The sequence below is a fragment of the Sander lucioperca genome, chromosome 10, assembly GCF_008315115.2.
Source record: "Sander lucioperca isolate FBNREF2018 chromosome 10, SLUC_FBN_1.2, whole genome shotgun sequence".
In the NCBI taxonomy this organism is placed as follows: Eukaryota; Metazoa; Chordata; class Actinopteri; order Perciformes; family Percidae; genus Sander; species Sander lucioperca.
Window position 1 is genome coordinate 20,461,851 of NC_050182.1, and position 23,437 is coordinate 20,485,287.

The following is a 23,437-nucleotide window of genomic DNA, read 5'->3' on the forward strand; positions in this document are numbered from 1 at the left end:
CATATGAACAGGATATCTAACCTCCAGAGAAAAATAATCTTGTTTCTGTGAGACTAATGTGACAAAGGCCTACAGACCTTTTCCTGTAATCAAGGGAATTCCTTCTGGGCTGATCAAAAATGGGAAACTGCCATCACAGAGATGACATGGCAAATATTGCTGTCAATGTTGAAAGTGTAATAAAGATGATTTAAAGGTGATCCAAGTTACCAAACTACACAAATCTAAAGCATATAAGTAAACTGGCTTCATTTTCTTGGCCTAAGAACACAGTAGTCATCCTCCCACTCGCATAGGAAAGAAGTGTAGCGGCTCATTTAAATTCCACATGCTAGAAGGACTTCTGCTGTAAATCTGGCTTTGCTCCAAATTATGTCTCATGGGTGTACATACCACTGAATAATTTGTCCAAACGTCATTTGCAATTCCCCCAAAATCTTTTCTTGACTGGAAGCCTTTTACAAAACATCTGTAACAAATAGTTGTTTTGAGACTAAATTGCATTATACCAGTACCGGTGCTGGTAGATGACCTTAAGCTGTGTATAAAGCATAAAAATCAAGTTTAAATTTCCATCAAACTGAAACCTGATCGCATGAGCAGTAGCCACCTGCATAGTATGATATTTACCATTAGTTCTGGGCAGCTCAAGCTCATGTGTTACAAATCTTTTTGCCGCAGTCTATATAATTAGATGTAATTGACTTCCCTTGAAATGTGTTTCTTCTGGGACATCTGGCCTTGGAACTCCAACCTTCCCATAAAGGCCCAGAGCCGAGCTACACTTTCAATGTTAAAACTGTATGGGTGGCAAAGGTAGGACCAGGCTCTTCTGCATAAACAAATCTAAGAAAAATGGCTTTCATATACCACACTTAAAAAATTAAAATATGTATAACTAAACTAAATACAATAATTTAAATATTTCTCTTGAGAAAACATTTCTTACTGATAGTTTACAAGGACAACATCTCACTCCAAAAGGTGCCCTGGGGAGTTTTCTTGTAAACAAAAACGTTTCTGTTCATAATTTCGTCACTCACCAAAATGCATTTCTTACAAATGTGCTGAATGCAAATTCCTCCCCATAAAATATTTGCAAAAGTGATTTGTCCTTAAAGTTTTCAAACTGCATCATTCACATCCATGTTTACTAGCTTGCAGTCTTCTTCTTCCCTGCCTTTGTTGGCGCATTGCTGTATGAGAAACACAAAACATGGACCTAATCCGTCAAAAAACCCACAGGGTACCTTTAAGCAGCCTAATTTCACAGAGATGTGTTGAGATGAATGTAATGATATTAGCACTGTTCATTGCTTGGAAACTTAATGAAACAGAGACCGATGACAGGCTAAAGATGGAGAAGGCAAAGTAGTAAATAGCAATGGTCAAATGCAGTAAAGTCACCTCTCCGTTTTGAGTTCCCTGAATATTTGTGGTCAGTGGTCAATGAAGCTGTCCCCCTAAGAGACAGATGTGGTGAGTGAGAGTACTGTGCTTTCCTGGAGGAAAATCATATTGGAAGAGTAGAACCAACCATTTTTAAATGCCAAAAAGATGGGAAAAACAATAGTTAATAAATGTTGTATGTTGGAAACCATCTGTTTAGAAGTAAATGCAGATGCATCTTCTAATAAATTGAAAGAGCATTTGCAAATAGTTAATTCTGGTAGTTTGGTTGACAACACACTTTTATCTACAAATGCATAAATGTGCTCCTCATTGCAGACTATTATTTCATCACTCACTAAAGTGTTTTTTTCCCCAGAAGCTTTTGAAAATGTAGATTATAATCCAAAGCACTGTTTCACTGTTGCCTCAATGAGGCATTGATTTACTTGCTTCTGTTTTGGGTTTTTTGCTTCGTATTTTTTTCAATGCATTTTTCATCAGAGTAATTAAGCATGGATAAGAAAGAGAACTGCTACTGAGCTGTGTCAAATTAACACGTGTTAAGCCCTGCTCTTAAATATGGTTGAGCTCTGTCTTTAGCATGTGGCTAAGTGTGGCTGCAGCAAAACTGTCCATAACAAACTCTCCCAATTTATAGTACCAAGACTCATATTCTACCTTTGATGCTTGTGTGGGGGTAATTGTCTGTCATCATGCCAGCTAATGTGAGATGTAAACCTTTAAATCAGAGTTGCCAGGCAGACAAAATGTGTCATATTGGGTTAAGCACCAAACCAACTTGAAGTATGGGGTGGCAAGAGCAGTGGGACATAAACTATTAACGCAAGAGGGATTAAAGTAGTTGAATGAAAACAGCTAGAGTTAAAACAGTAAAAACAATATTTGTGATTTTGTTCTTTGAATAAACAACCTATGGTATTTAAACATGACAACTATCTATATTACTTGCAGGTAACTGATGTAAATACAAGACCACATAACTGTAACTGTATTAAAAACATTTAACACTTTAGGATTCAGCATAAACCAAAAATTAAATAGTAGGTTGTAGTTTCTCTTCATGCGATTTAACACCAAGTCAGGATTATAGCGTGCCTTTGTCACAGCAACCCCACCACAGGGCGAAGCTTGCCTGGGTCAAAATGTTCAACATGTTAAAAAAAAAAAAATATCCATTTGTTTATTTAAAACAAAAGCCATTACGAAACATCTTGGAAACACAAAGAGAAAATCGAATGAGAAAGCTTTTCTTTGGCATGAGGAGGAATTTCACATTAATAAGAAGGGCCAGCCCTGTTTTGGCCCTATAATGGAATCTGGGATAACATGTTTCTCATACAACTAAAGAACTAACCTGGGCTCCATCCCTGAGCTTGAGGATGCACTCCATGGTGTTGATGGTGATGACTACAGGCTCCGAGCCCAGCTTGGTCCAGGGTACATGGATACGCAGCTCATGGATATGACCACTCATGAATGTAAAGGGTAGCTTCAACTCCTATAAATATGCAAATACATAATGAAGATGAAAACAACAGATAGCTATGAAGCTATAGTTCTAGCTATATAGTATACAATCTGTACTTTAGTATTACATCTACGATGCAGACAACATTGTAAGTGTGGTGATATGTTGCTTAGGCTTCAACATTTGGAACCTTGGTCACACTTTTAACAAAATCAGTCAGATTTTCTCAGGCAGTCAAATCCCTACTCTGCATCTTGACCTACTCTGAGTAAAAACGAGCCCCATGAAACCAGACTGCCTACACACAAGCTGTTCATGCCTCCTCTGTAAATTTAAGCCCAAAAACTAATAACTAAAGACAAAGAAAAGCGGTCATAGATGTCTGCTTAATAACCCCCACAATGTTTCACAAAGAAATATTAAGATGATGATCTCTAATTGCACATTTCAAAAGAGGTACTGTCCAAATGAAAGGCAATAAAGCAAAGGAAAAGGGAGGATCATTGCCAAAGTTCTGACATAGCATTACACATCAATGCCTAACACAATTACCACTGTTTAATTGGCTTAAAGCTGCTTTCAATAAGAACTTTCATCACCATCTCTGTTGACTTTGGTAGTGTCTAGGACTGATCTTCAGAAGCAGTCAGAACCCAGTCACGAGAAAAGACAATTCTTTTGCCTTGTTGCAGAGTGATCTAATTCAGGCATTACACATGAAAAAAAGCTCCCTATGTCAAAATAACACTGCAGAGTAAAATATCTGAGTAAATCTATCAACTCCTCCAAAATAATAAAATGACAGTAAAGATACTGTTTGTGCCTGGCTGATAAGCATTGCTGCTTTTTTCTGATGTTAGTCAAGGCAATAGACCGTGACTATATACACTGTAGCTCAGATGTAGACTGAATGGGAAAAATATGTTAGTGGGGCACATGCTTAACCTCCACACATTAATTCCTTTCCAAACATTTTACTTTATGTTATGTTCTAAGTGGAACAACTTCAATTCTGACTTTATTGTAAAGACATTCTGCAATGTTAGCATTGTCATGTTTGTATGCTTCTTTTCTTGAGACAAAAATTCTAAAAGTAGTCATTTTAAAATGCTTAAAGATCCAATCCGTTAATAGCTTAACTGTACGTATCTTGCATGTACCTGGATGACCAATATATTTTTTGAACAAGTAAAAGTGCAATAACCTAAAAAAAGAACACAATGAGCAAACACAACTTAAATCCTTTACAGTAAACAAATAAGTGAAATGTAAAAAATTTGATTTTTTATAATATATGCAGGAACGAGACATTAGGTATTAGAAAACTGATATGACTTCATTGCACTACTTACTGCATAGCAATAGCATGGCAATCTAAAAACCTCTAGAACAGCCTTTTTTCACCTTCGTAACATTGCTAAAATTAGGAACATCCTGTCTCAAAACGATGCAGAAAAACTAGTCCATGCATTCGTTACTTCCAGGCTGGACTACTGTAATTCCTTATTATCAGGATGCTCAAATAAAACTCTTAGGACTCTCCAGCTGATCCAGAATGCTGCAGCACGTGTTCTGACAAGAACTAAGAAAAGAGATCATATTTCTCCTGTATTAGCTTCTCTCCATTGGCTTCCTGTAAAATCCAGGATTGAATTTAAAATCCTTCTTCTGACCTACAAAGCTCTAAATGGTCAAGCACCTTCATATCTTGAGGACCTCTTAGTACCTTATTGTCCCACTAGAGCACTACGCTCCCAGAATGCAGAGTTACTTGTGGTTCCTAGAGTCTCTAAAAGTAGAATGGGAGGCAGAGCCTTCAGCTATCAGGCTCCTCTCCTGTGGAACCAGCTCCCAGTCTGGGTTCGGGGGGCAGACACCGTCGCTACATTTAAGACTAAACTGAAAACTCTCCTCTTTGATAAAGCTTATAGTTAGGGAGTGAGGAGTTGCAGTGAACGCCTAGACCGGCGGGGCAGGGTGTATAGCTGCAGACACAGCACCACCGCTTTTCTCTGCTTCTCTTTACAGTCATCAGATTTACCTATCGTATAATCAATAATATAGTGCCTCTCCTAGTTATGCTGTTATAATTCTAGACTGCCGAGGAAGTTCCTTCTTATGACACGCTCTTTTCTTTTGTTTCCTTTTATGCACATCATGTCTCAGAAGTGCTTGTTACTCACCTAGCTCTGGGGAGTTTACTCCCCGGAGTCCTTATGTTTCTTCTTCGCCCAGAACATCGCCTCGGATTAGGGTGACACCAAGACCTGGGTCTTGGGTGCAGCTGTGGCTATGGACCTGCTACACCCTGCTACGCTCTGCGATTCCCTGCAATGCCCGACTACGTCCTGCTGCGTCCACCCATGCTCTGCTGTGCCACGCTACATCCTGTACCGTCATAACCCCAACCGTCAGACACCGCCCACCAAGAGTCTGGGTCTGCCGAGGTTTCTTCCTAAAAGGGAGTTTTTCCTTGCCACTGTCACAATAGCCACTGCTAATGCTTGCTCTTGGGGGAACTATTGGAATTGTTGGGGCTTTATAGAGTGTGGTTTAGACCTACTCTATCTGTAAAGTGTCTCGAGATAACTCTTGTTATGATTTGATACTATAAATAAAATTTAATTGAATTGAATTGTTTGGCATTAATTGTGTATGGATACGAAAACACCATAGTTAATATTTCTCCCACTAGCAGCACTGAGCACTAACTCATGACTATCATTCATCAGAACTGCATGGCATCCCTGCATACAAAATAACCACATTGCCTATTCATGTGGCATTAAATGAAAAAATACAATGTCTGTCATCCCAATAAGTCTTGTCTTGGTCTTGTGAAAAAGTTAAAGAAAGCAGAGGACATTCAATATACCTGTTCCAGCACATCCAGTTTCAGGTCCAACTTGCTGAGCACTACATCTCCTCCCCAGAGAGACAGCTGCAGGTCAGATGGCTTCAGATTCTTAATATACTTGTTCACATAGCTCATCAGGAGTGGTGTGACATAGGACTCCAACATCTTGTCCCTGGCCTGCACATGCATCACACATTGAATAAAACATTGTTATGTCATTCAACGCTATGTTTATTTGAACATTACAGTATTAAATTTATTTTGCCATTATATCCCAATATCATGTTTTTTTAAACACCACTGCTTCTGAAGCCTGGACCAGAGAATAGACATTTTTTCACAGCATATATATTTTACAGCAGTACTGTGCTTGTTGACTCACTGGCAAGTCTTATTGGGACACTTAAACGGAATGGAGCCATAATTAATTATATAAAGTAGTACACCTGTGCCTTTCTTGCTATGAGAAGTTGAAATATCTATTTGAAAAAGCCCTATTATTATTGTTGTTGTTGTTTTCCGCTCCAGGCTCAAGACAAACATAAACTGGGCTTTTGAGGTTGTAGCTCCAAATTTTGGAACTGGCGTCCATTGGACTAAAGCTCTGTGGACACCTGTAAAAAGGTTAAATGTTTTTAGCATTTCTTCATGTCCTCTATGTTGCTCTGTCTTTTATTAGCTTGTTTGTCTTTTATTATGAACCACTTTGTGACGTGTGCTCTAGAAAGGTGCTATACAAAAAACGTATGCTACTTACTTACTTACTTCCTTACTTACTTACTTACTTACTTACCCTACCACGCAAGGTCATATATATTACCGGTATGTGCATTTTAAAACTAGCCAAATTCTAAGTTGTATCTAGGTTGGCTGAAGGTGTAACTACAGTTGGTCATGTAACGTTAGAGCTGATACGCACACTCCCCAGAGACAGAACGAGAATTCTGCTCTTATGGGTTGCAGGTCAAGGTTGTAACGTTACTACGTTTTAAAATACATGTCAGTGTTTCTGCTTTGAAGTGGCTACATTTTAATTCACCTGAATTAGCCTGCTTGCTAATGTGTTTTTAAGCATGCGACTCGAGGAGAAACGCCAGCAGTGGTTAGAGACTTCATTTCCAAATACATAACAATGTAACTAAATATAACTTGGGGTTTTAAATGAAGCAGCGTCGTGCTGCGTAGCTAGTAAGAAATAACTTACTGCGGAGTAGTTAGCCAGAGAGGCTATCTATGCTTTCCTGTCACTAGCGTTATAAGTTACACCAGAGCAGCAGAGCAAAGAAGCTAAGCTAACTGCTAGAAAGAAGTCAGCCTAACTTCGTTTGGCTGAATAAAACATGCAGCCACAGGTAAATATAGAAACCCCACTGCTTACTTGACTCCCGCTTGTATCCTGTAGCTATTTCTTGAATTCGACGTTTAATATAACATATCCATCCTGTTAACTGACGTTAGCCTCATCGCTCCATGGCTTTAGCCCAAACGTCATCAGTAAACACCAACTCGGCTTCCGTATGTCTGGTGTTGCCTTTATTTTTTGGAAATTTGCGTTTCGCAGTTAAGTGCACAAAATGTATGCAAAATAGTGGCAAGCGGGACACTAGAAATTTCCCACAATGCGTGACCGGATTGAATTTGATATTCAGAGGACTGACTTCAGAGATCGCTAAAAAGAAATCTATGAGAACGTCAAGCGAATTGCTTGATGCACAATGTCTCTTCCCATAGATATATGTATATATAGGCGATCTGTGGTCCGAAATCGGTTACTGCAGCACCTGGTACCGTAGTGCCAGTTGGTTTAAAAACAAATAGCAGCACATATTCCATTTCCAATCAACGTGTGCTTGTAGTCATACCAACCGAGCTCTCTGTGTTGGGATTTACGAGGAGCACGGGAAGGCATCATTGCACGTAATATTCGTCATTTCTTTCGCACGCCCATAGCACTTAAATTAAGCTTACATGGCCGAGGAATCTCACCTTTGCTGAGAGAGTAGATATTACACTTCTCAATGGGCAGCCCCTGGAAAGTGTGAACATGTCGGCGAAATGTTCTTGAAATGATTATTATTGAATTATTTTATTTTTTAAAAGTCCTAGTTTTACATGGGTTTCATTTCAAGAACAGAGATTACCTTCAGATAGGCTACTGAGACCGAGACCTATGGAAACGTCAATGGAAATAATGAAGCCTATAAAAGGATCTTTGCATTTCGGTTCACACGGGTCACCTGTCTGGTTTTTAAAGAGTTTATTGTGGGGCTGATCTAATCCAAAATATGACATGAACTGTCATAATGTTAACATATGCAAGTGGAGGCGCACTGGAATTTACAGATGTATTATTGGACTAATAGGTAAATACAGCCTAGTGTAAATTAAAATACAGTAGCACATTCTATGACAATGAATTCTAAAGTTAAAAAAACTATCAAAACTAAAGTTGCCTATATTTGTCATTCGTGGTCTTTTGTTGTTTCAGCAACATAAATGACATTGGAGTCAAAACCTGGCTTGGATAAATATAGGCCTAGTATCGGAGTGAAAGACAGAGTTAGACTCCATCTTTACTTCGAACTTGTACACGCCCGTAATTTCTGTGTGCCAATGTCAAATCTCTAACACTTTTTGTAGCTGCAGTTTGTCAGTTGCTGCCAAATGCACCTGCTGGCTGTTGTTTTTAATAGCTAGACAACATTTAAATGCATTACAGCTCACAAATAAGTCTCAATCTGCTGAAACAAATACACCTAAAATATTATAGTTTTGAAAGCTATAAAGTCCCTGTACAATTGCTTCTTTGATGTCTGTATTGATTCAAAGCGAATTTGGTGCATTTTAGGGATTTTTTTTTTAAGGGCATTACAGGCACTGTGGCTGAAATAAAAAGTGGATCTCTGTCACGGGCCGCAGAGGGTCATGCGGAGACCACATGAAGTCAGAGCAGCGGGGCTCAGAGGCCTGCCAGTGCAGCCTCTCCCTGTCAGTTAGATAAAGCTTCCTGAGTACACAGTCCACATGGCCCGGTCACCGATGAAGTTCACCATGTGTCTGTCCACTCTTTGCCAACCGTGTGTAGCGCGCACTCACTATTTCTGTCATTATTCTAAAGTCTATTCAGGCCGATGTGCCTTTAAGTGACGAAGAAAGCACGGCCTACATGATTTCATGTTATCTATAGGCTACACCTATAGTAGGCACAATATAGGTCATTGACCCAATCTGGCATTCTTTGGTGTAGCCAGTAGGCTAATAAATAAAATGACGACGTATAGTTTGTTCTGTTGTTAGATAATGGGATCATTGTACCCTTGTCCCTCTAGGACAGCAGGCTATTTCCATTAACGCAATACATTTGAGCTGAAAAAATAGACTCTCTTGGTGATCAATTGCCGTCCATGTCTTTACACATGAAATAAAAACGAATTCAGAAAAGCCAAAGACTAGCCATTTTTAAAAATGTAGGCCAACAAAGTTTAGTTCACCTGTGAGAGGACTCCTTGATTTTCAATTAAATATCTTTATCATACACATTCATGTAGACCACATCAGTTACAGTTACACACTAACGTGTCGCATTTAGCGTTTCAATATGAAGACATATTTAGCAATTAGCTTTAGACTTGTTTCGTTTATTTAAGTTGATTATAATATATAACTACAATCAAATGATTTAACCACAAGATAATAGAGATTTAAATACAATGTTTACAAGTCACTTGGAACTCAAATAAAAATGCCCAGGTTGTTGTCGTTATTATATCATCATCATCATCATCATCATCATCATCATCATCATCATTATTATTATTATAATTGCGTGTACCTCATCCATCTTTTCATATTTGCATTGTTTGTAGGTTTTCATTTTTAGTGATAAGCACCGGATGATTATTAAGAAGCTCAATTTGTTATATGAATATAAGCTTGCTGGAGACTTTGCATTTCGTTGCCTTTCCATTTAGAAAACCATTAGGAAAAGCCTGCAGTGCGTAATAATGGGCCTTAGTTAATGGCCTCTCAGCAGCAACGAGCGCTGTTTTAAATCGCCTGTTGTTACTGTAACCACTAATTCCAGACCCTTTAGAGCCCATTAAATATAAATGCTTTTTTTCGAGCAATTAATTGCACTGTCAGGTGAAAATTAGGTTTTCAAACGAGTCTTCAGTGGTGAAATCATGAAACAACAGGCCTGAAGGCCAAGTAATACAGAAAGGCAGAGAACTTTATAGGAGTCACAGGGAGAGAATCTTACTTTGTCTTCACTGAATTATATATATATATATATATATATATATATATATATATATATATATATATATATATATATATATATATATATATATTTTAAAAAAAATGATATTATAGATCATCTTATTCTGCCACAGGGCATAGCTCTGATGGTTAATTTTCAAGCGCATTTTGATCCGACAGTGGCCGAACATAGTTGGATAAAATCCAAATCTTGGATTCTTTATTTTTTTTACATCAAAAATCTGTCTAAACCTGGGTGTTTAGGCAGAACCACAAACGCCTACTCTTTCTCGGTGAACCTGCTTTTTTTTTTTTTTTTTTTTTTTTATCGGTACAATGATTATACTGTGTGAATGAATCAATGGAACAACGACCGAGCTCAAATTGGCTCAGCTTTGATTTGCAGAATCGAATTGTAGGCTACTACGTCTCCTCAGTTATATGATGTTGTTATAAATTATGGAAATGCTCAATAAAAAAACCTGCATGTTGATGTGGGGTCTGAGACAGGGTCAAAAACAGGAACAAATCAGCTGTATTCATTTGTTTGTTTGTAGTGTAAATGGGATGAATGAATTCACCTTGATTACTTCCCCTCCCAAAAAAATCATGTGTTGACCGTCTATCGGCCAGGTCTCTTCTCCTCGGGTTAAATTGCTTCCTTTGCTCTGGTGACTCCTTGTGTCGCTTTGTAAGTCGATTATGATATCAGAGGTGATGTAGATAAAGGCGTGATATGGCTGTTGCTAATGCGGCTAATAGAATATTAATCAGCCTCTCTAAACATCGAAGACAATAGGGAATAACGGAGCTCAATAATTCTGTTAGGCTACTTACAAAAACACTACTAGGCGGATGTTAGACAATTCTGTGCAATAGGCTAATCATTATATGATTGTCATTTTATTAAAAGAAAACATTTAAATTGCTTGACTATAGGCTACGCAATCAATTATCACTCAAAAAGACAAAGATGATTCTGTATTTTAATGGCATTCCTGTCTGTCCTGCAAGACATGTCATGCTCCCTATAGCTGCTAACTGACATCTGCTGGTCTACTATAAAAAAGCCACACTAAGCTCTCACTGTCTGCCTGTTGTAAACATATAGACCATTAATTTGATGGCCACGATAAACGGTTTCATCTCAATTTTGCTTTTGGGCTTTAACAATGTGTCTCGTGTCAGCAATGGGGAACTTGGAATAAAGACAGAGCAAATGCAAATGTATCATGGAAGTATTTATTTCTAAAATACAATTTAACATACTTTAAACTTGTGACTGCTTGTTGACAACTTTATCATTTCAAGATCGGAAAAATAAAATAAAAAAAGCAACATTATGTACATGGTCTTGATATTTACAGGTGGTGTGAAAGCTGGACATGGCCATGGCTCCGCTGCTGTCCCGCTTGAGATGCAACCAAATCCCACTCTGAAATGTGCGGCAGTAAACGTGTCCTGATTTGGAGATTGTCTTTGAACAAAAACAGTCGGTGGCTTGTCTTCCTGCGTTTTGTCCATTGTTATTTTGTTAGTCTGTCCAGGCTAGTAGTCCTGATGTGGGCTGTGCGTCAAACTGTGCCGTCGCAAGTCACAGTTGCGCCGAAACACCTTTCCGCAGCGGCCACAGCTGTAGGGCTTGATGTCTGTATGGGTGAGAAGGTGAGTTTTCAGGTTACTTCTTTGATTAAAGGTTCTTCCGCATGTGGGGCATTTGTGGGGAGATTCCTGTTTAGATTTAAAGCAAGCAAAGGATTATTCCCTTTAATTGTATAGAACGTCTATATAAATTATCATTCATCTGCATAAATCCACTACTGTGTCAGTTATAACTCTATAACGGATTTACACACATTTTCACATAAATTGTATGTGTCTCTTACGCACATTTTTTGTTTTAATATAGTAACTGGGCAGACGCAATTATTTTTGTGAGACTGTGAGCCCCATGCATGCAGTAGACAGAGCATTACAGGTGAAGTATGACCATGACGTATCACATAGTTTAGTGAGGATAAAAGCATGGTGTGTGTTAATATTTCCAGCTTACCTGCATATGTAAGGTTTTATGGACGGCTAGAGTTCGAGACTGACAGAATCCCTTCCCACATTCTTGACATTTGAATGGTTTTTCCTTGGAGTGGATGTATCTGTAAAACAGAAATAACACTTAATCAAATGTCTGCTCATGCATGGAATCGCTTGTAGCTGTTATAAACCCCAGAGTCATAGGGCGAAAAAGCTCTACTGTGCAACTTATAAGCGTCCAACTTAATGCGTAAAAGTGCTTTAGCGCCCTCATGGAGAAAACTCTGGGTACAACCTGTATGTTGTAGTAAAATTAAGGATATCTATTTTTAATTGCAAGCCCTGAAGATGTTGTTTAGTTAAATACCGGTACACATATTTGTGATTTAAATCACGTGCAAAATCAGGAATATTGCGGGGAATTTGAGACCCCTCCTAACCCTGAGCGTATCTGCTAAAAATATATTTTTTAAATAAAGTCTTACCTGTGGTCTCTGAGATGGTCTTGCCTTCTAAAGGCCTTGTGGCAAATATCACAGGTATAGGGCCGTTCATCTGTGTGGGTCCTCTCGTGGATGAGGAGGTTGTAGGACTTGGTGAAATGCCTGCCGCAGAACTTGCAAATAAATTCCTTTTTAGTCTTGGATGGGAGCCTGCCCCGGGTGGGCTTTCTGTCCGGGGATAGCTTGCTCAGCTCGGAGATGGTTCCCCCTAGTCCCGACGCCAACTTCACCAGATCCGCAGCTTTCGGCGGATCCTCCTGAGTGGCAGCGAGGGCCAGGTTGGCGAAGTCAAACCTCGGCCTGTCCTTGTGCAGCGAGGGGATGCCGTGCGCAACTGCGGCTTGTTTTGGATGGAAGAGCTGTGCTGCGGTTGTGAAAGGTAACCCTGGGAAGGGAATCCTGGGGTCCATCAGACCCTGGGCGGCTGCCATCTCTGTGATCGTCGACCTCAGTCCTTGGATGTGCGGGTAACCAAGAGTCCAGTGGTTCATGTGCATGGTTTGCACAGCGCTGAGGCCATACAGTCCCTGCAGCTGGTCCGCGGGGAAAGTGTTGACGGCCTGCAGGAAGGAGTAGTTTGTGAGCTGGAGGGCCGGGTGCAGGGGGATCGGAGCGTGCAGGGCTTTGCTCCCCATCTCGGCTCAGACCTCTGCAGAAGACACGGTGATACACCTAAGGGGAGGAATACAAAACGATGAGTGTTATGTGTAAATGCCGCATTAGAGTCTCTGGTAAAAAAATAACAAAATAAAAAAAATAAAAGGCAGGCAAATTGTGACCTTCACTTAGTGATCATGTTACAGCAAAAAAAAACACCTGTTTACTATAGACTACTATTTTACTTTAAATACACTAAGATACATATTTTTTATTCTAACATAATATTATTTATTTCATTGAAATTATGTCACAAAAGGGGGTATACTCCTCTAATCAATTGTGCTCAGATTAGCGCGCAATTGAATGACTCTAATAATAATAATAATAATAATAATTTGCACAAAGTAATGGACTGATGAGCTTGGGTAGATTGGGTAAATACATTGAGAATCTTGTTAAGATTCAGCAGTATTTTCCTATACTGATAATGACAAATAAAACACTGTTTGTCATGAGCAAAACCACAGCGAGATTATAAACACGTATATTTACGCATTAGTTTAAGCAGTTTGTCTTTTAAAAACAGAGATGCGCTTCAAAGTAATTTTATAAAAACAAATCAGTCATCGAAACTGTAATTCAATTAAGTGGGTGTGAAAGAGTCATATGGCATCGATTGACAGTGTAAATTACACATCCAGATCACTCTGAATAAAGCGCTAAATCTCATACGAGGTAATTAGCGAAGACACATTGTTGTTTTTGACAGCTGTAGTTGGTGTTTCACAAGGCATAACAAGTGCTCTGTATGTACTAGTTGTGTAGTAGTTTAACATTTTGCAAGCAGAGATCAAATATGTGCATGAGTCAGAGCAAAACACACAAATGCTGGATATTATTACCCACAAGAAAGTTACTTTAATCTCTACTGTAAAGGCATGTGCTTTTTTATTTTCATGTTTGCGGATAGTAGCCAGTTCATTTCATGTTCTAATATTTAGCTTTTAGGTCTATTTTATTTAAGGCTGCATGTTTTTTTAAATAATGAGGGTTTCCCATGGGCAAGAGAACGTGGTAGCAAATAACCTCTGGGCATTTTTACCCACTTTTCTGCAAAACAATGTTTGAGTTAAATAAAGCAGGAGCTACCTATCTCCACAATGTAGGACAGATAAAGTGAACTGACTGCAAGAACATTTGAAGGCCTGGTTCCATGTTTGTGGGGATGACAAGTTATGTTTTCCCACACAGAAAAGAAAACCGTGTAAGTTCAAGACTCCGGATGGTGAAAGCGGGACTGGCAGCAAGCCAGCGGTGCGACGGCGAGCTGACCTTTAGATTTGATCGAGAATGAAAATGGAAAAAAACCCTCAGTTTTCTGTGTTTGGATAATATGCTTAGCTGTTTTTGACAGGTCAGACCAAAATCGTATTTTAACATAATATGCCACAAGCCTGTCGAACCTGCACATTCTGGAGATTAAGGCATTAATCACACTTGCAGAGTGAAAGTCCTGCTACATGGTAGCCGGAGGGCTGGTCGCTTGTTTGGGTCAGGTCGTTACATTTGTTTCACAGATCTTTGAATTCTTTCGACTTTGTTTTCCCTTTCACGCGCGGGATAGGGTTAAAATGTAAGTTTGCACAGGTGCAACATAAGTCACTATGCAGGCACTTGTTCTTTCCCCATATGTACAACTTTGTTCAACCTGTTCTTCTCTCAATAACCCTTGGACTTCATTTAAACTCTGACAGCAGCCTAAGTGTCTTGTCGTGCTCTTGTCAGTTTCTTTTTTGGCAGAAGGTTTTGAGTATCTATAAGTCGTGACAAGTCTTCAAAGACGCGACTGCTTGTTTCGGCAATGGTATATACACTGTGGACAGACCAGTGAAGTCAAAACGTGGGTGAACTATGACCTCTCAAGGTGGTGATCACCACCAACCAATAATCACGACTAAAAAACAACATTTTATCTAACTTTCTTTTCATGAAAAGTTGCCCTTTTTTAACAGTTTGATCTCTTTGGTTTACGGCTCAAACAGTAAAGTAAACATATTTTCTTTAAATAAAAAAATTCTGACAAGTGAGTTGAGTGATGTTGGGTTCCCTTCCTGCAGAAGACTGACATATACCCTGCCAAACAGAATCTTACCCCAATAAATAGCTGCCAAAGGTCCTGCGTTATGTCAGTAATCCACAGTAACTATAGAGGCGACGAGCTCCAATAAAGCGCCGCTAAAAGTTTTCCAAGTTCCAAGTCCATGAAACTTTCATGTAGCCATGCAGTCAGCTGTGATGTCTCGAACCTTTGCAGAGATCTGATAAGTTGTGAAAAGTTGTGGAAAGAGGCGAAGAAGTTAGGAGGAGAGACAGCAGCAGCGTGGGAGTCCCGTCCGGAGCTGGGGCTGGAAGTGTGCGTAACGCACCGGTCCTTCACTTTTCAGGGCTCCGGGGCTCTGGAGCGCTCAGCCCGCCCTCCGACACGCCTCCACCCCCCTCCTCTATCATTAACTCCAATGTTCCTCCTCTGTTTATTTGTGTTTGGATAGCAACTAGGGCTCCAGACCATAGTAGAGAAGCGTGTTCGGCTCAACCTGCCTCCTCTGACACCTCTCATACACCATATAGCCAAGGCTGATACCTTCTTTTGGAGACATGATTGGAAGCGCAGGAGGAAACGCTGCTCATTTTTTTTCCTCCAACTCCACGCTTTTTGAAAACGTGCTTTTGGATACTTGAGCCTGCTTACAAGATTTTTTTTGAAACCATATACTCCATTTACGAAAATGAAGGGCACATGCAAGAGCCACCACATTAAATCGTTTTATTTGTTTGTGGTAAGATTAAAAATATTCTGAGGTTTGTAACAACAAAAAAAAAAACACACCCTGAGATCAGCAGCATGGTGAACAAATGTACAACAGTAAACGCCACTTTGACAACGATTTCTTTCTGTACTGTTTGATATTTCTCATGAAATTGTGTTAAACACTTAGATAAAATGGACTAATTACATCGTTATGAAAACGTCACACACGTTGTCTGGACAGTTTTACCCGTATTATTTACAACTATAAAGGCTTGCCACACAAATCATCCCTTTTGTTCTCCAAAAATGAATTGACATTCGATTATATTTGATAAATTGTGTGCAATAAAAAAGTCTGTAATATGTTGAGGAACTATAGCCTATGTCTTGAGATCATCCCTAATCAGGAAAACTTTTTTTTTTATTGTTCTAAAGCAGATACAAAACTTCAGTGTAATTCTTTCATACACATTGTCCAATATTTGTCCAATATCCTATATTTTTTTTATTGAATTTATTGAAAGTGACAGAGTAAATGAGATTGAGTAGACTTCTCTTGAATTGGATTGCGGGTTGTTTCTCGCCACAGATTTAGATGCAAAGTAATAAAGACTTTTGACAGCCCGAATCAAAAGTTAAAGTTGCGCCTCTTTGTGCAACACACGCAGAAAAGCGGCTTCACGCACACGCGCAGGCTCTACTTCAACAGGTTGTTATTAAAACGAAGATGCTTGATTTGTAGAATTTTCTATCGAAACGCCACCGAAAAAGTTCATTGACTATTAATTTAACAAAATATAGGCCTATATATTTTTTTGTGATTTTTTTTCAAGGATGAAAAAGCCTGCTGGTATTTCTTTCAGTGAAACGTCAACATGTAGACTAATGATCTTGTTGTGTTCAATTATTAAATCTTTTTTTACTTCTTTAATTATCTTATCATTTTACTATGCATGACAAAACAAATGGAGGAAAACTACATTTTCTACTAGGTATAAACACATATTCATGTTAGTTTTTAACATGAATATGCAATGTGTAATGCTGAGTGCAGCAGGGCTGACTTTGGTTTGCAGTGGCTGCACTTCTTGTCTTTGCTGTGCAGAGTTGGTCTGCAGCGCCGCCTGTTGGGATTTTAACACAACAACACGCTGTTTCTTCTGCTCAAGTGTTTGCGGCTCTGACAGAACACTGCCTGTTGGAGCAACTTCATATTTTCTGCCGACATCGTTGTAAACAAATACTTTATTAAAATAAAAAATGGCTGAATCATGCATGCGTTAAAAATAATGTTTTTTTTTAGGATAAAGCAAAACTAATTGAGCCTACTAGACGGAAAGCAATAACAATTGAACTCGATTTCACTACTGAACCGGATCATTGGAGCTTCTGACCTATTCATGCAAGTCTTTAAATCCGAGTTAATAATTGAAATGAGTGCACATGGGCCAGGCAGATCTCAGTTCATTATGTGAGAGATAACAACACAAGACATTGAGTATATCCAAGAGCTCATGTAACCTAATTTTTCGTTTTTTCATAGAGCTGCAGAACATTTTCTGCACCCAACATGCTTGTGGTTTTTAGTTAGGTTTCATATCACCCAGGGCTCCATCTTCACTGTCAAAACACTGAGCATTGCGGACAGATTAGAAGACACATAAAACCCCACATTTTTACATTACACACGGTGACATTTTCTCAACATATCCTTTTCTCAGAACTGTATAACAATGTAAATTGTGTTTATTTTTGGTCCCTGGAACAAGGCCATTGAAATTTTTTTTTTAAATATCTCTCGGGCTGGTCCATAATACAAACACTAATATATATATATATATATATATATATATATATATATATATATATATATATATATATATATATATTTACCAGTAATCTATACAATCGGAATTAATTTAAATCTGACAAAATAGAGGTACAATATTTTCTGCGAGGAAACTACCGACTTCCTAGGAGAACCGAGCGTTTTTCTTTAATTAAAGCTATTAAAGCTATCGCGAAAACACTGAAGCCTTAGCCTCTATGTAAACAACATCCACGATGAAATATAAAGTTATTAGTATTATGTGACATGGACTCATATTGTTGTGGTACTCCAGATACATTTGACAGTAAAAAATATTTTACTTCATGGTATTTCTGCATTTTATAGAGTCGTTATGACTATTACATTACTGTTGGTAATGGTGCTGGGTGGTGAATGTGCGTCTTTTTGTGCTTGTTATCTGCTATAATATCACAGTTACATACTTAAACGTATGACGTCAGATAGTCCATAATAAGTTTATAGCCACCTTGAAAACACTGGAATTTTATCTTGTTCCAGTGTTCCTGACAGGCCTTTATATACAGTTTTCTATTTGACGGTTACACCAGTCTGTGCTATGGGATTGCTGTATTCTTTATAGTTGGGCTAATGTCAGAGCCAGTGAGTTAGTGCCTTGCCCTTTGGCCCTGCCCCGAGTCCCCTGCAGCCGCCATCATTCTCTATGATAATCTGACTCCCACAGAGTATCAGTGTTGCAGCTCAGTGCAGCTGCCAAGCCCGTAATGGCCGACACTCCTCTTCCAATAACACCGAGTGACAGAGCAGAAGACTAGCACAGATTACTAATAAAGCACTATAGAGCTCTCATGGATTTGCACAAAAAGATTTAAGACAGAATTCAACTTTGGACTTCACTTGTCATAGAATGACTGTATTCAGAAAATGTCCTGATAAAGGTTTTGATATATAGGCCTATAGGCCTTTATATAAATGTGTAATATCACATTCCCTAGTCTGGTCTAATGGAAGTTTTAAAATATATATATTTTTAGATGTCAGTCTCATTCTGGCTTTTTCTTAACTAATATTGTAACATAATATTCCCCTCACAATATTGCTGATGTGTTCATAATGTGTATTCTTCTACTAAAGGGAAAATTAAAATCAATAGACCTACAGATTCGGTTGGAACCTGTCTATTTCTCTTTCCAAAAGTGTTATCGATTTAGATATTCAGTTTCCCAGCTCCTAAGATCTCAATATGCCCCTTCTGATATTGTAATAAAATATCCAGCTCCTACTATTTTATTGTTTTTTTCTATTTACTATTTTATCCTGCATATGATGTAACCTTGTTTCCAAAATGTGCTTACCTCTGTTATACTCACATGCAGGCTAGTCCTTGACAGAAGACATGGAGCTGCTGGGCTGTTCTGTTCTGGAGTGTGACTGGGTCTGGTTGTCTCTCTGTGTTACCGTGTCTCTGTGCATGTTGACAGACAGGATGTCAGGCCCATAGTGTACGAGCAGGGGGAGGTAAACCTGTCACTCTTACCTGCTGTGGTTTCAGAGCCCCCACATCCCCACCTACATTCTCACTCATCCTGTCCCAGCAACAGCTCTCAAGATGGGTGTTTACACTCAAAGACCCTCATAGTCACATTTTCCTCCACATCGCACTCTTTACCTGAAATTGTGCACTTCTAGAGAAATGGTTTTTCATATAGTGTCTCTTTTAGAGTCTTTTTTAAATTTTAAATGAATGTGTCATGAATAAGACACAGGGCTGCATATTTGAGTTTTTCAGACATAATAGACACAATAAGAAAATAGAATCTGCTATTATAAAAACCCTATTAGGCTGTTACTGTTTGTTTTTGTGAAAAGGTAAAGTTGTATCTTTTCTTTTGGTTTTGGTTTATTAGCTATACTGTAGTGGCTGCCATCCTTTGTATCACTAAACCTTCTGCAAGTTTTGACACGTTCATTTTAAACGGCTTTTAGGTCTTTTTTATGCCATCTAGGAGTTTTCGTGTAAGACTAGTTTAGCAGCTAAAATGAATGACGTTAGGTTGACTTATCAGAAGGTGCCTTTCCTCTGTGTGATTGCGCTGATTTTGTGCTCTGAAAACATTTGAAATCCACTTAATCTAATTTTTTTATAGACAGAAGATACAATTAACTGTATTTAAAATGTCTAGTTTTGAATTTGGATATATCTGCAAACTACTGTTGGCAACATGATGCACTGCTTTTTGTCTGAATCTGACAAAGAAATATTGAGAATTAAAAGACATATTAATCATGTGAAAATAAAAGCAGTAACACATATTTCCACCAGTTTAAATTGGACACATGTTCCATTTAATTAATAAACTGTCTCAAACTGCTGTGAGGAAACACGATGAAGATGACATTCTGCAGAAACTCACTTTCCTGGACAGTGCACTACGTACTGTAGTTCAGCTGTGACAGCCACATGCTTGGCCTTTTTGCTTTATTGTACAAGATTGCCCCCTATTGGTTTACCCTCAAATTACTATTCAGCATTTCATGTTGTACCATCATACAGCACACTGTATCATTCAGTGACAAGTGCGTTATTCATTCATTAATTTTAGAACTAGAATTAATGTTCAGAATGGGACATTAAACACCCTTTATGAAGGCACCACTCTCCATGAATACAGTGCGTGCCCTCAATTCAACTTCTGAGCTCTAACAAATAAGACATATTTGTTCTGTTCTATTCTGTTCTCTTCTATGCATCTTTTCTGGAAATGCATACTGTTTTACATTTCACTCAGAAATGTATACACAAGGAGGAAAAACTAGAAAATAGACTCATCAAGTGTGAGCAGGAACAGGGGACTGGCAGTGTGTCGGGTACATACAGTGCATTGCATTCCTCTGGTCTCCTACATAATCTCTTCTCCATCTGCTGTCCATTGCCACTCTCTTCACTGGTCTCCTGCCATCTGTTTAACAGCGTTCGGCACCTTTGCGTGACCAAATGCCTTTGCTCCCTGCAACGTCATCCCCTTTGCCAGAGAGGCATAGAGAAGAAAACCGCCATGATATCGTGCTCCTTCAACCAATAAAACCCACCAGTTAATGCTGCTCAAGCCCAGCACCAAATCCCATTTGTCAGCAAATAGCCTCCTCTGGTTGTCTGTGCTGGCCAGGCGCTTCTGTAGAGCCCCCTGCCATTAACATGACATCTTTAGTTATTTGTTGTCTGGTCTGATGGCAAGCAGACTGTAGAAGAAGTAAAAAGAAAGAGCAAAGAGAGGCATCTGTGTGTGATCATAAATGTGCCTCGAAGAATGTCTGATCAGACATCTGATCTCGGTTGAATTATCAGCTGGTTTAAGTGATAGCTTGGCAGCCTAAAAATGAAACACCATGTCAGCATTTATAGAACCAGTCCACATTCATTAGAGTTTAACTAACACTTTTCTTTGGGTCATTTTGTTTTTGATATGTGTAAACAGATATCCCAGTCCACAGGTAACTGGGATATCTAGACAAAGGTCTTATTCTATAAGAGGAGCTGTATCAAAATTGTTTCCTGTGCCTGTTTGGTATCTGTGGTGGGATGGAGAGATGGAAGAAGGCAGACATTTTGGGATGGAAGTATGAAGAAGTGCTGGAATGGATGGATGGAAAGATTTTAGAAGAAACATAGAAAAATGAATACATGGGAAAGTGAGAAGCAAAGATAGAGATGAGAATATGTGCAAACCATGTCACTTCCCAGCCCATAACAACTGTGTGTATTATGTGTGTAATATATGTGTGTGTGTGTGTTGGAGAATCTATGTGTAAAAAGCCAGCAGGAGCGCTATGGGTAGGTGAGCAGTATCCTGCAGGCTTCGGCCTGCACAACTACAATATAGGCAGAGAGGGTCATATCAAACTGTCTCGAGCATGTTCTCCCAGCTGTAAGGTCACTGCATTTTTGCATTGTTATATGTGCTCGTCATGAAAAAGGTATTTTCTCAAAGCATGTTCTGAAGCTCTTCACGGCTCAGCTGTGACAGGCGTGACCTTTTTGTTGCCGGGCGGGGATTCTCTGGATTCAGCTGCTCTGCTGGTGTAAGGGCTGTGGTGCTTTTTAAAAGGTGCCTTATGCCTTATTGCCCTCCGCACATTGCATCATGGCTGTTTTGCCTCTTTTCTCACTGAACGCTGACAGCTCAGTTTACTGGCTTAGCTCAGTTAAAATCTACTATGAATCCAAGATTTTTTATGTGGAAGCTCTCCTGCTATTGTGGATAATAATTCTGTATTTTTTTCATTTGGAGGCAAAGGCACACAAAGTTACAGCACACATTGTCACTTACCATATATGATGTATAATTCATTGTTTTTTATATTAGACCTGGTCCATTATTGATCATAAAAATCTAATTTGATTGCAGGCTTGTCCATAGAAAGAAGACGTTCATATTGGTGGTGGCATACTCTTTATAAACCTCAAAGGAATAGATAGACATTTTTGGTAATACTAAATACTAAAACTACTAAAGCTCACTGATAGGGTTGGGCATCGTTTTGATTTTAACAATTTTGATTCCAATTCCGATTCTTCCTTTCGATTCCAGTTTTTATCGATTCTCAATTCAGATTCTTTGAAGGGTGGAGTTGAAACGGGTCACATGCTTATTTCACAGATAAGAGGTACATTTTATTTTGATTCAATGGTGGTTTTACCAGGCTTTTTTCAGCCACACTTTAGAGAGTCGCTTACTGTGCTCCATGGCTGCAGCACTACAAGTGGCTGGCCGGCCGCTACTGACACCAATTACTTGCGCGTGTTAAATTTGGAACCGATGATGGGATTCGAAACCAAATTTTCCGAACGATTCCAAACGATTCCAATAAAGAAACAATTCCATTGAAATTGTAATTTTTTAAACAATTCCAAGTTAGAACCGGTTCTCGATGCCCAATCCTACTCACTAATGAGTTATATCTCATGGGAATGTGTATTTCTGTGTATTTCTGTTGCCTGGACTCCAGTAAATCATAAAAACAAACAAACATCAGTAAAACCATAAGTTGTTCAGATCATAATTTGTACGGAATAAACAGATGAAATATAATATGTTAATTAGTGAGCTTTACAGGTACTGGTGGGTGGCTTTTGTTACCATCAGACAGAGCTAGGATAGCTGATTCCTCCTGTTTCTAGTCTGTGTGCTAAGCTAAGCTAAGCTAACTGGCTGCTGGCTTTAGCCTTAAATGTAATGTACAGACACAAGTGTCGGGTTATGCCCGAACGACCGTTCGAACAAGCTTTTGTCCGATCATGTGTTTATAGTTGTATCATCCGACAAGCACTTCTGAAGAATTAATCTACTCAAAAAGACAGCAAATAAGTGTATTTCTCAAAATGTCACACTACTGCTTTGAAACTGCCCTGACACAGTCTCACAAAACAATGCTCAGCACTTGTCTAGTTTTCTACTTCTGTATGTCTCCTTCGCTGCTGTTTTAACCTGAATTCCACTCTTTAACACTTGTTATTGAAGTTGTGACTTTGTGGGCCCAAAGCGTTGGAGCTCCGGGTGCAACTGTTCTGCCTGCTCTCCCTACTGCTGATCAGCTCCTGCTGCTGAGGTGATGGACAGTAAAACTCTCCAAGCACCTGTTTCCTGTCCATGCTCATGTGCTGTTAATAGGCTGATGAGAGACATTA

The 23,437-nt window shown here is 39.0% G+C and overlaps 2 protein-coding genes across 5 annotated transcripts in view; both read right to left on the minus strand.

Moving 5' to 3' along the window:
* The window catches only part of LOC116066562 (vacuolar protein sorting-associated protein 13B), a 353,457-nt gene extending 346,209 nt beyond the window's left edge, over positions 1 to 7,248 (minus strand). For both annotated transcript variants that reach the window (XM_031322688.2, XM_031322689.2), the window contains exons 1-3: positions 7,117 to 7,248; positions 5,757 to 5,915; positions 2,768 to 2,911 (exon numbers count right to left, since the gene is read on the minus strand). In XM_031322688.2, the coding sequence (XP_031178548.1) occupies positions 2,768 to 2,911; positions 5,757 to 5,903 (291 nt within the window). In that variant the 5' untranslated portion in view covers positions 5,904 to 5,915; positions 7,117 to 7,248. The remainder of the gene's footprint in view (positions 1 to 2,767; positions 2,912 to 5,756; positions 5,916 to 7,116) is intronic.
* Positions 7,249 to 11,222: 3,974 nt separating this feature from the next.
* Positions 11,223 to 19,147, minus strand: osr2 (odd-skipped related transciption factor 2). 3 transcript variants are annotated; one of them, XM_031322743.2, is made up of 4 exons: positions 19,107 to 19,147; positions 12,515 to 13,204; positions 12,052 to 12,151; positions 11,223 to 11,729 (listed from the first exon to the last, which is right to left on the minus strand). In XM_031322743.2, the coding sequence occupies exons 2-4, from the start codon at positions 13,165 to 13,167 to the stop codon at positions 11,547 to 11,549; spliced, it is 936 nt and encodes a 311-aa protein (XP_031178603.1). In that variant the 5' UTR covers positions 13,168 to 13,204; positions 19,107 to 19,147; the 3' UTR covers positions 11,223 to 11,546. The 3 variants fall into 3 exon arrangements, with proteins under 3 accessions (XP_031178603.1, XP_031178602.1, XP_031178604.1); XM_031322742.2 differs by lacking the exon at positions 19,107 to 19,147 and adding an exon at positions 15,285 to 15,570; XM_031322744.2 differs by lacking the exon at positions 19,107 to 19,147 and adding an exon at positions 15,285 to 15,569 and having other exon boundaries at positions 11,223 to 11,647.
* Positions 19,148 to 23,437: the final 4,290 nt, after the last annotated feature.

Excerpts from the sequence above, each read along its gene's own strand:
- osr2 (XM_031322743.2), bottom strand. The coding sequence starts at position 13,167 with ATGGGGAGCAAAGCCCTGCACGCTCCGATCCCCCTGCACCCGGCCCTC. Across the intron at positions 12,152-12,514 it reads GACCATCTCAGAGACCACAG|ATACATCCACTCCAAGGAAA; the intron begins GTAAGACTTTAT and ends TCTGTTTTACAG. Across the intron at positions 11,730-12,051 it reads ATAAAACCTTACATATGCAG|GAATCTCCCCACAAATGCCC; the intron begins GTAAGCTGGAAA and ends AAATCTAAACAG.